Here is a 10,942-nt window from a genome sequence, read left to right as displayed (position 1 = left end):
ATAAATGTTTCAACATCTCTGTACATCGTTCCAATCACTTCCTGAGGAATAGAACATTTTGGCAGTTATTCAGTAACTGCTTTTAAAAGCTGCTTTCTGAGGCCCTAAGTAACTCAGCTTATAAAACCAAACTACAAAGATCTGAAGAGAATCTGACCGTGAGGCTCTGAATAATATCTCCATTGATCTCTGTGCACAGTAGATTTACTCCAGGCAACATGGGCTTTTTTTCAGGTAGGTAGTCCTCTTTGGATCCCTGGATCTAGTACAGCACACTCAGGGAATGATCAGAGGCAGAGATCCTCTTATGTACCTCTAGTTCGGTGGGTCACTGGGTAACCTATTTCTTCTTCCAGCTCTTGAGCTAAAATTTTCAGAAGACTTAGCACTAACAAAGATCTATCTCATAAGTCACTTGCTTCTTAATATTTGGCTGCTTATTAACAAAAGAAAAGATTCTTTCGAAATACTACATCAGTATATAATGAACAATGCTGAAACTTCCCTGGTGGTCCAGTGGTTAAGAATCCGCCTGCCAATGCAGGGGACATGGGTTTGATCCCTTGTCCGGGAAGATTCCACATGCTGTGGGGCAACTAAGCCCGTACTCCACAACCACTGAGCCTGTGCTCTAGAACCCATGCTCTGCAACAAGAGAAACCACTGGAACAAGAAACCTGCACACAGCAATTAGAGAAAGCCCTTGCAGTAACGAATACCCATCATAGCCAAAAATAAATAAGGAAAAAACAATGTTGATTCCTTAAAGGCTGGATAAAAATCATGCTTCCCACATTAAAACAAAAACAATTTTAAAACCCCTTAACTGGAAAGTTATGACCAACCTAGATAGCATAGTCAAGAGCAGAGACATTACTTTGCCAACAAAGGTCCGTCTAGTCAAGGCTATGGTTTTTCCAGTGGTCATGTATGGATGTGAGAGTTGGGACTATAAAGAAAGCTGAGCGCCGAAGAATTGATGCTTTTGAACTGTGGTGTTGGAGAAGACTCTTGAGAGTCCCTTGGACTGCAAGGAGATCCAACCAGTTCATTCTAAAGGAGATCAGTCCTGGGTGTTCTTTGAAAGGAATGATGCTAAAGCTGAAACTCCAGTACTTTGGCCACCTCATGTGAAGAGTTGACTCATTGGAAAAGTCCCTGATGCTGGGAGGGATTGGGGGCAGAAGGAGAAGGGGATGACAGAGGATGAGATGGCTGGATGGCATCACCGACTCGAAGGACGTGAGTTTGAGTGAACTCCAGGAGTTGGTGATGGACAGGGAGGCCTGGCGTGCTGCAATTCATGGGGTCACAGAGAGTCAGACACGACTGAGCGACTGAACTGAACTGAACTGAACTGAACTGAACTGTAATCTCACCAAGAACCAGAAATATCTATTTTTTTTTTTGCATGATTTGCTTTGTTTTTTCGGAATATTAGGAGCCAGAAGGAGAATTCATTGAGCTTTGGCAGCTTTTTAGGTAAAGGATTGTACTAAAGTTATTTTTGTATTATTGGTATAGTAATTATCAAAATGGATGGAAGATTTCAAGGGCGAGACCAAGTCTTGCATTTTTAAATTCCAATCTGATTCCAAAGGATGACAGGCCCATGGGGGGAAAGGTAGAAGGTGCAAAAGAACTGTGTTTGTGGCTTATCTGAGGCAACAGTTCTATGATGCTCTGGATACAATAATTAAAATAGAACCAAAAAAATCCATAATCTTTTCTGACAGTTCATTTATCTTCTCCTGTCTTTTTCACTTATTACTGCTTTCGAGATGTGGTGAATTTCACCTTGCTGAGCGCCAGATAGTTTTGTAATCTGTAATTATACAGATGAATCTGCATAATTCTTCTGTTGTTTATTCAGTCACTAAGTCATGTCCGACTCTTTGCGATTCCGTGAACTGCAATAAACCAGGCTTCCCTGTCCTTTACTACCTCCTTGAATTTGCTCAAACTCATGTCCATCGAGTGATGCCATCTAACCATTTCATCCTCTGTCACCAGCTTCTCCTCTTGCCCTCAGTCTTTCCCAGCATAAGGGTCTTTTCTAATGAGTTAGCTCTTTGCATCAGGTGGCCAAAGTATTGGAACTTCAGCCTCAGCATCAGTCTTTCCAATGAGTATTTAGAGTTGATTTCCTTTAGGATTTGACTGGTTTGATCTCCTTGCAGTCCAAGGGACTCTCAAGAGTCTTCTCCAGCACCACAGTTCAAAAGCATCAACTCTTTGGCACTCAGCCTTCTTCATGGTCTATGGTCTCACATCCCTACATGACTACTGGAAAAACCATAGCTTTGAACTATACAGACCTTTGTCAGAAAAATGATGTCTCTGCTTTTAAAACGCTGTCTAGGTTTGTCACAGCTTTTCTTCCAAGGAGAAATCGTCTTTTAATTTTGTGCCTGCGGTCACTGTCCATAGTGATTTTGGAGCCCAAGAAAATAAAGTTTGTCATTGTTTCCATTGTTTCCCCATCTATTTGCCATGAAGTGATGGGACCGAATGCCATGATCTTCCATTTTTTGAATGTTGAGTTTTAAGCCAGCATTTTCACTCTCCTCTTTCACCTTCATCAAGAGGCTCTTTAGTTCCTCTTTGCTTTCTGCCATTAAAGTTGTGTCATCTGCATATCTGAGGTCATTGATATTTCTCCAGACAATCTTGATTCCAGTTTGTGAATCACCCAGCCTGGCATTTTGCATGATGTACTTTGCATATAAATTAAATAAACAAGGTGACAATGTACCGGCTGGACATACTCCTTTCCCAATTTTGAACCAGTGCATTGTTCCCTGTCTGGCTTTGTTGCTTCTTGTCCTGCATACAGGTTTTTCAGGAGGCAGGTAAGGGGGTCTGGTATTCCCATCTCTTTAAGAATTTTCCACAGTTTCTTGTGACACAGTCAAAGGCTTTAACATAGTCAATGAAGCAAAAGTAGATGATTTTTGGAATTCCTTTGCTTTTTCTAAGATCCAGCTAGGTCTTAGTTGGGGCACACAGAATCTCCCATCTTTGTTGTACCATGTGGGATCTAGCTCCCCAACCAGGAATCGAACTCTGGCCCTCTGCATTGGGAGCACCGAATCTTAGCCACTGGACCACCAGGGAAGCCCCTAGGTAAATATTAAATGAATTGATCCTTCATCGCTTAATGTTTCTTACATGTTTTCCATCTATTTTTCTCTACATCCTGAGAGATGTTTAAAAACCTTTCCACCCATACATTCTTTTGATTAATTTTTTCATTTGGGCAATCAAATTTGCAATTTCCAAATTATAATTTATAATTTTCAATCACAAAAGACATTGTGACGCATTGTCTTCCTAGAAGCGTCTGCTGGTTTCATGGTGTATTATCTTATTTGTTTCTGAAACCATTTACATCAGATTGGGACTTGAACCCAGCAAAAACCCAGTTTGGGACTTGAATCCACAATTTTTTAATTAGAATCACTCACCCGATGTCTGGGACTTACTGAGGGTCAAGTTATTTGTGTCTCAGTGCAGAAGGAATTCAGCAAGAGGCAAAGTGATAGCAAGAAGTAGATTTATTAATATAAAACGGTTTTAAGAGATGCAAGTGGGCAGGTGAGGGAGCTCTGCCCCTAGGATTGAGTGGGAGACAATTAGTAATGAAAAAATGGGGAGGGGAGAAGACCGCCTTCTTCAGGTAGATGGTGATGTGGATGTGAGGCATACATCTTTAGGTCCTCGGTTTTATTAGGCAGGAATGTGTCTGACCCTATGAGGTCAAACTAGGATTATCTTGTTAGTAGAAGAATGGTGACATTTCTTCCATCTAGTGGCCTGGGGCATATCTTTCGGGTTCGTTTATGGTTTTATAATTAAGCAAGCTGCAATGGCACCCCACTCCAGTATTCTTGCTTGGAAAATCCCATGGATGGAGGAGCCTGGTGGGCTGCAGTCCATGGGATCGCGAAGTCGGACACGACTGAGCAGCTTCACTTTCACTTTTCACTCTCATGCATTGGAGAAGGAAATGGCAACCCACTCCGGTGTTCTTGCCTGGAGAATCCCAGGGACAGAAGAGCCTGGTAGGCTGCCATCTCTGGGGTTGCACAGAGTCGGACACGGCTGAAGCGACTTAGCAGCAGTAGCAGCAGCAAGCTTGCTTCACTGAATAATGTTCCAATAGCTTTCTTGCTGCTGCTGCTGCTGAGTCGCTTCAGTCGTGTCCGACTCTGCGACCCCATAGACGGCAGCCCACCGGGCTCCTCTGTCCCTGGGATTCTCCAGGCAAGAATACTGGAGTGGGTTGCCATTTCCTTCCGCCAATAGCTTTCTTGAGCTATCATTAACTTACAATGCCCTCCCAAACTTTCTTAGGTTTCCTTCTCTATCTATAGTCCCTATTGGGACTTCTACAGCTACTTGTTTAACTATCCAATTCTATCCCTATCATTTCCTCCAGGGTTAGTTGTTTTATCTCTTCATCTTAATCCTTTCTTGGTGCCCCTGAAAATCAGTAAGAGAAGGCACACATGGTTCTACCTGGCAGCTGAGCGGGTCTAGTTCCTCAGTGGGCCTTTCCCTGGACAGTTTTCAAGCTCTGTGTGTAGGTGTGTTAACTGCATTAAATGTGTCACTTAGATCTGAGAGGTTGGTTCCCCTCCCCACCCCACCCCAGGTGACATTTGGCAATGCCTGCAGACATCTCCTCACAACTAGAGATGCTGCAAAATATTCCACAGTGTACAGGAACATGAAACTTTATCTGACCCAGGGACTTCCCTGGTGGTCCAATGGCTAAGACTCCTCGCTCTCAATGCAGCAGACTCGCCTTCGATCCCTGATCTGGCAACTAGCTCCCCCATGACATGTGGCGTGGCCAAAAAAAAAAGATAGGGAATCAAAATATCTAAGATGCTCACGGGAGACTGAGTAGTGTCCTTTGATTAACATATGCAGGTCTTGGTTTTGGGGAAAGCAGTTTCTGGAGAATGCTGGAAGTGTATAGAAGCCTGCAGCAGGTTGCAGAGTGATGGGGAGAGGAGCAAATGTAGCCTGCTAGGGCAGACGGGTCCTTCCAGAAGTTTAGCTGTGAAGATTTGACCTTGATTATAGAGGAAATCGTCTGTTTTTGGTGATATTGTGAATAGTATTAACCTGACAAGCACATGCCTGCTGTGAAACATCGAGAAATGCTGCATAACATCAAGCAAACATCCTCTACAAAGCACAGCTAAGTTTCAAGAAACTAAGGGGAACCCCCGGAGCCACACACAAAGAGGAAATCGAAAACCAGAGTTGGGGGAACTCATGGACAGTTGCAGATATTGGCAAAAAGAAGGAGTTTGGGGTTTACCTCCACCTATATTTTGGAGACGATTTACCTGGGGCACTGAAAACTGAGACCTTAATATTCAGCTCAGTCCCTTAAAGGGTGACACTCTCAGTGAAAATGCAGACTAGAAAGAAAAAAAAAGCAAAACACCTTTCCATCAGCCCAGGGAACACAAAAGAACCTGGTGGGTCACACCCTGAGAACCGGTGGCAATGGAAAGGCTCCCCTGAGAGTTCATAAGCAAAGGTGTGCCTTCATGTAAATCTGGGGTTCAAATTTATACAATTTGTATAGTCTTGGAAGCCCAAATAAAAATGAACAAATAATGTGGTCAGGCTTGGTGATTCCCCTGAAGCATCCTCGGCTGAAGCAAACATAGAAGCTCTCTAAAGAGACACCCTGGAGCTGGTCACATGGATTTCCATACATAAGGCCCTGCTGAAGCTGAGTTCATGGCCCCAGCTTAGAAAACATAAGAGGAAGCCAGCTGTCATGAATGAGAGTGAGCAGACAACTCTAGAACTTGACTCAAGACTACAGAGTTATTAGGTAAAGGACCATTCAGGAAGTATGCTTTATTTTTATGGTTTTGTTCATTTGTTTTTAACTCTTAGCCATGTAGCATGTGGGATCTTAGTTCCCTGACTAGGAATTGAACCCGCGTCCCTTGCACTGGAAGCGCAGAGTCTTAACCACTGGATCATCAGGGAAGTCCTGAAGAAGTACATTTTAAATGCTGAAAGGCACAGAAGAAGGACTCAACATGAGGAAGTAGCAAGACAGTGTTAAAAATGAAGAGAGGTCCAAAATAAAGAGGAGAAAGGAGGACTTCCTTGGTGGTCCAGTGGTTAAGACTTCAGGTTTCCAACGCAGGGGACATGAGTTTTATCCCTGGTAGGGGAACAAGGATCCCATGTGCCATGGAGAACAGCCGAAAAAAAAAGGAAAAAGAGGAAGAGTGAAATGAATGCTTCTATTAATCCATCTATCTATACAGTCATTCCTGTTTCCCTTCTTTGGGCTTCTGCTATATTTTAGATCCTGTTCTGGGTCTGGGGACATAAAGGAGATTTGGGGGACAGCAAGCTGGACTCTGCCTCAGGGAGATGACATTCATCCACACGTGAGTGTGAGTCCATCTTTCATTTTATTGTATCTTTAGACATCACAGCTAGGAGAGCTCCAAAAGAGCATTGGTTTAACTTTCAACTCTCTCTGTGTCACGAGAAAGAATGTGAGGCCCAGTAATACAAAAATTACTTTTCTCCAACTGAGTGGGTGATACAGCCAGATCGCAGCACTGGGGCCTTGTCCCTCCGCTGAGCCCTTGGTGCACAGGCATCTAAGCTCTGAGCTTTCGGTTCACACCTCGTGGGTGGAGTCCCCACAACAGGGTCTGGTTAGCTGATGGTGACAAGGAGAAGTGACACTGTTACCCAATCGTGAGTGACAGAGATGGGACTGATCTTGTATCACTGGTGTCTTCCGGTCTTATCTCGCCTCCCTCCACCCCCACGCCTGCCGCCTGCCGCTAGAGAGACTGAGAGCTCCCTGAGGGCGGGGTCAGGTCTGATTCCTCCACCCGCTGGGCCAGGCTGGGAGGAACACAGACAGGATGAGTGTGAGGTGGGAGAAGAGGGGAGGGTCCCTCAGCCTCAGGTGGGAGGGGAGGAGGGGGTGTTGATTCCCTGACTGCTCCTCCACCGTCTGGCATCCAAGCAGTGAGAAGGGAGGCTCCCCAGCCCTCCAGGCAGGAAGAGCAGAGTGTTGGCCTCTACCCCCCAGCATTTCCTGGGTGTGGATGAATTTGGGGGAGGGACTCCTGGCTGGCCTCAAGTCGCACAGGATGGCTGCTGCTCGGGCAGGGCTGTCATCTGGGGGCAGGTCTCAGGATGGCACTAGAGCGTCTGCCACTTTTCTAACACTGCTGACAAGGCTTCCCTGGTAGCTCAGCAGTAAAGAACCCACCTGCCAAAGCAGGATTGATCCCTGGGTCGATCCGTGGGTTGGGAAGATACCCCTGGAGAAGGGAAACGGCAAGAGTTTTCCAATACTCTTACCTGGGAAATCCCATGGGCAGAGGAGCCTGGTAGGCTACAGTCCACGGGGTCGAAAAGAGTCGGACAGGATTTATCAACTCAACAACATTGTTGATCCTTTTAACAAAGAAAGGGCAAATCTCTAGGTCAATGCCTCCAGCAGGAAGTCAAGTCTACTTAGAACTTGATATCTTTGTTTACATTGTATTTATTTCCATGTTTAACCTTCTATTTCTGGCCAATGGTACTTGGTTGTCCATTTACAGAAATGATATGCAACAGAGTTCTTGTAAAATAAATTTATTAAGCAAACAGTAAGCCATGTGTAAAGAAAAATATAAAGTACAGGTGGTCAACTGATATGGCAGAAATCCTAACATTCAGGACTGAGGTTTGAGAAGTCAGATCCCAGGGAATGGAAATTCCTTAGCCTGCCCCCACCTCACCCCCAACTCTTGGCTCCATGCCCAAAGGGGAGGTCAGCTGATACAGATATGGGGGCTCCATTTTTGTGGGGTGGAGCATTATAAGTAAGCCCATCTTGGGGCAGCTCTGGCTAACAAGCTGGGAGGGAAGATGGCCAGGGACGCTGTTTTAGGAGCTGCCTTGTTCCAGGAGAGTGTTCCTTCCGCACTGGATCAAACTCAGATCTCCTTGGATCGGGCCTCCCCACTTGTGGAGGGGTAAGATCCAGAGGGCTAAGATGGGACGCCTCAAGAGGACTTGCTGCCTGCTGGCCTTTTTCAGACTGTAGATCCCACTGCAGGCAAGAGAGGGCCTCCTGTCACCAGCTGGGGGCCAAAGCCACAGTTTGTATCTAATAAGATGCTCTGTTGGATGTTGACCTCTCTGTATGTGTTTTTCTGCTGGGATGGGGGGTGGCCTGGGAAGCTGAATTCCTGTCTCTCCTGCTAGTGGCTGACACTCGTCATCACCACAGTCTGTTCTTCAGCATCTATAGGACCCTTCACTCCGGTGTCGGCATCTCAGGCACACGCAGAAGAAGGGAGGAAGCCGCTGTGTTGATGCTATTTCCTTCCTGTCTGGAACCTTGAGTTCTTAATCCAAAGTGTGATCTTGGCAGCTTCTGATGCAGTATTAGCCACTCAGTTGTGTCAGACCCTTGGCAACCCCATGGACTGTAGCCCGCCAGGCTCCTCTGTCCGTGGGATTTCCCAGGCCAGAATGCTGGAGTGGGTTGCCATTTCCTTATGCAGGGGTTCTTTCCGACCCAGGGATCGAACCTGGGTCTCCCACATCACAGGCAGATTCTTTACTGCCTGAGTCACCAGAGACAGCCCCAAATCCAGTTTTCTGTGCCACAGCCCTCAACAGCTAAGCAAAGACACCACTGAGTTCCTGCTCTGTCCACATCCAGGCCTCCCAGGCCCAGATCCAGGGGAACCGAAATCCACAAGTAAAAGGCCTGGGAAGGGCATTCCTCCAAGGGGACCTCAGGTGTCAGCTCGAGTTCTTGGGAGCCTCAGGATCTTAAGATCCCTCTGAGGTTGGGCCTCCCCCCAGGGTCTCTGGAAGGCCAGTCCTCCAGGCAGGCCCTGGGAATTCAGAAACCCACGCTGCTTCGGCCTTCACGCCTCCAGAATGCTGAGATCTGCTCCAGGGTGACCCGAGGCTGCAGGCCCCACTCAAGATCCGGGCTTCCTGGCCGCACCCTCCGAGCCTGGGGGCTCCCGGGATATGCACTGGCTTCTGGCCTCTGTTCAGGCTCAGCCCAGCTCACCAGGCCTGGGGCCTGGGGCCTCTCGTCCCAGACCTGGGGCCCCCAGAAGGTGCTCCGGTTTGGGGCATTGGCTGGGGTCTGGGAGACCAGGCTGCTGGGAGGGGGGCGTGGGGCTGAGGGGGAGGGTGGGGCTGTCGCTCGTGCCTCCAAGGTGCCCCCCTGGGCTGGCAGGTCTGGGGCATTGTCCGTCAGCAGGGGGACCTCCGAGCCATACCAGTCCTCAGAGCGCTCTCGAGGCGTGCCTATGGGCTCGATCCACAGCTCTCCTCCGGGGCGCCACACGAGGGTGGGTGCGCGGATGCTGGGGTCTGGCCGGAGGGAGCGGCGAAACAGGCGTTCGGCCAGCACGGCTGTGGCCAGGAGGAAGACGGCTGCCAGCGTGGCCAGGGCCACCATGATGGGGATGCAGGGTCCACAGGGCAGCGGGGCCCATGAGGAGGCTTCTGTCTGCCCCGAGGGCGGCTCTGGGGTTGGAGGCATCTGAGGAGACAGCGGTCAGGAGAGGAAGCGCCTGAGACAAGGTTGATACCACCAGGAGAGACAGAGGGGGGCCGCAGGTGTGTGAACACGGGGAGGAGAGAGACAGAGGGCAGCTGGGCTCCCAGACATCTGGGCGAGAAACAGACCCACGAAGATAGAGGAGCCCGGAGACCCAGAAAGGGTGGGAAGGAGCCAGGCGGCCAGAGAGACAGGGCCCCCCTGGGTCTGCAGCTAGGCCCTCCTGCTCAGAGTCCCCAGGCCCTTCCTGGAAGCTGTATTTTCCTCCCAGAATCCAGGGTCCCTCAGATCAAACTCAAAGGGCCCTGAGGGCTCCTCTCCTCCCCTCTCAGCCCCCCTCAGGTCTTGCCTGGAAGAGGAAGTGCCGGGTGAGGAAGTGAGACCTATCCCAGCCCTGCCCCTGTGTGTGGGCCCAGCTCCGGCACCCTGGGTGCTCCTTGGCCTTCACAACCCTCCTTGGAGCTGGTCTTGCTCTTTGCAGGCTCCCCTGGGTTTGCTGTTGTGCCAGGTCTCAGGTGCCACCTCTACCCCCGTCCCCGCCTCTCCGGCTTTGCCCAGTCTTGCCTGACCCCATCTCCCTTGTTTGTATCTGCTCACCTCCTGGCGGGCCCCCTGGTCCCCCATCTTCAGGGGCCTCCTGTGCTCCTCACCTTAGGCGGTGGATCCCGGGCTCCTGACTCTCCGTCGGAGCCGCTCTTCCTGTGTGAGCAGAGGGTGCTGGACAGTTGCCTCACATGAGGGCGGAAGGGAGGGCACCACCTGTTGCTGGGCAACTGTGCCCTGGATCCCCCAGCCCCTGCGGAGCGTTTCCCAGGCAACCTGCTGGGGGATGTGGTCACTGCGGGCGGGGAGGCGTTTCCTGGCAAGGGGTGGGGCCGGAATGGGCAGCAGCTCTGTGTCACCCTATAGCCAGCCCCCAGACCTCAGAACACGTAAGCGGAAGCCTAGAGAGACAGAGCCCATCCCGGCCACCAAGGTGGCCCCCTCTACTTGCTCCCAGGAGGCTGCTGTGGCCCTGCCCTGCCCACTGGGCCCTCCCCCAATCCCCCTCTTGCTATCTGCCCCTACCCCCTCCTGCTTGCCCCACCTTCTCCGTGTTTTTCATGGACATATATCTCCTTTTCTTCAGACCATGTAGCCCCAATTTCAGTTGGAAAATAGCTATGAGGTGAGACTCAGGTAGCAAAAATGGCAGGCTTCTGGGAAGGATCCCGGTTAAAAAATGTGCTTAGGCCTGTCTCCAAGTCACTGTGGACGTGACTACAGCCATGAAAATTAAAGATGCTTGCTCCTATGACAAACCTAAGCAGCACATTAAAAAGCAGAGAGGTGATTTTGCTGACAAATGTC

The 10,942-nt window shown here is 49.2% G+C and overlaps 1 protein-coding gene across 2 annotated transcripts; it reads right to left on the bottom strand.

The window, feature by feature from the left end:
• Window positions 7,638-10,510, bottom strand: C25H16orf54 (chromosome 25 C16orf54 homolog). Of its 2 annotated transcripts, none has more exons than XM_005697694.3 (2): window positions 10,190-10,510; window positions 7,638-9,574 (listed from the first exon to the last, which is right to left on the bottom strand). In XM_005697694.3, exons 1-2 carry the CDS (start codon window positions 10,214-10,216, stop codon window positions 8,918-8,920), a joined length of 684 nt encoding a protein of 227 aa, XP_005697751.2. In that variant the 5' UTR covers window positions 10,217-10,510; the 3' UTR covers window positions 7,638-8,917. The 2 variants fall into 2 exon arrangements, with proteins under 2 accessions (XP_005697751.2, XP_017896543.1); XM_018041054.1 differs by having other exon boundaries at window positions 10,243-10,509.

This window comes from Capra hircus, chromosome 25 (assembly GCF_001704415.2).
Source record: "Capra hircus breed San Clemente chromosome 25, ASM170441v1, whole genome shotgun sequence".
Lineage (NCBI taxonomy): Eukaryota > Metazoa > Chordata > Mammalia > Artiodactyla > Bovidae > Capra > Capra hircus.
This window is presented reverse-complemented; position numbering and strand designations above follow the sequence as displayed.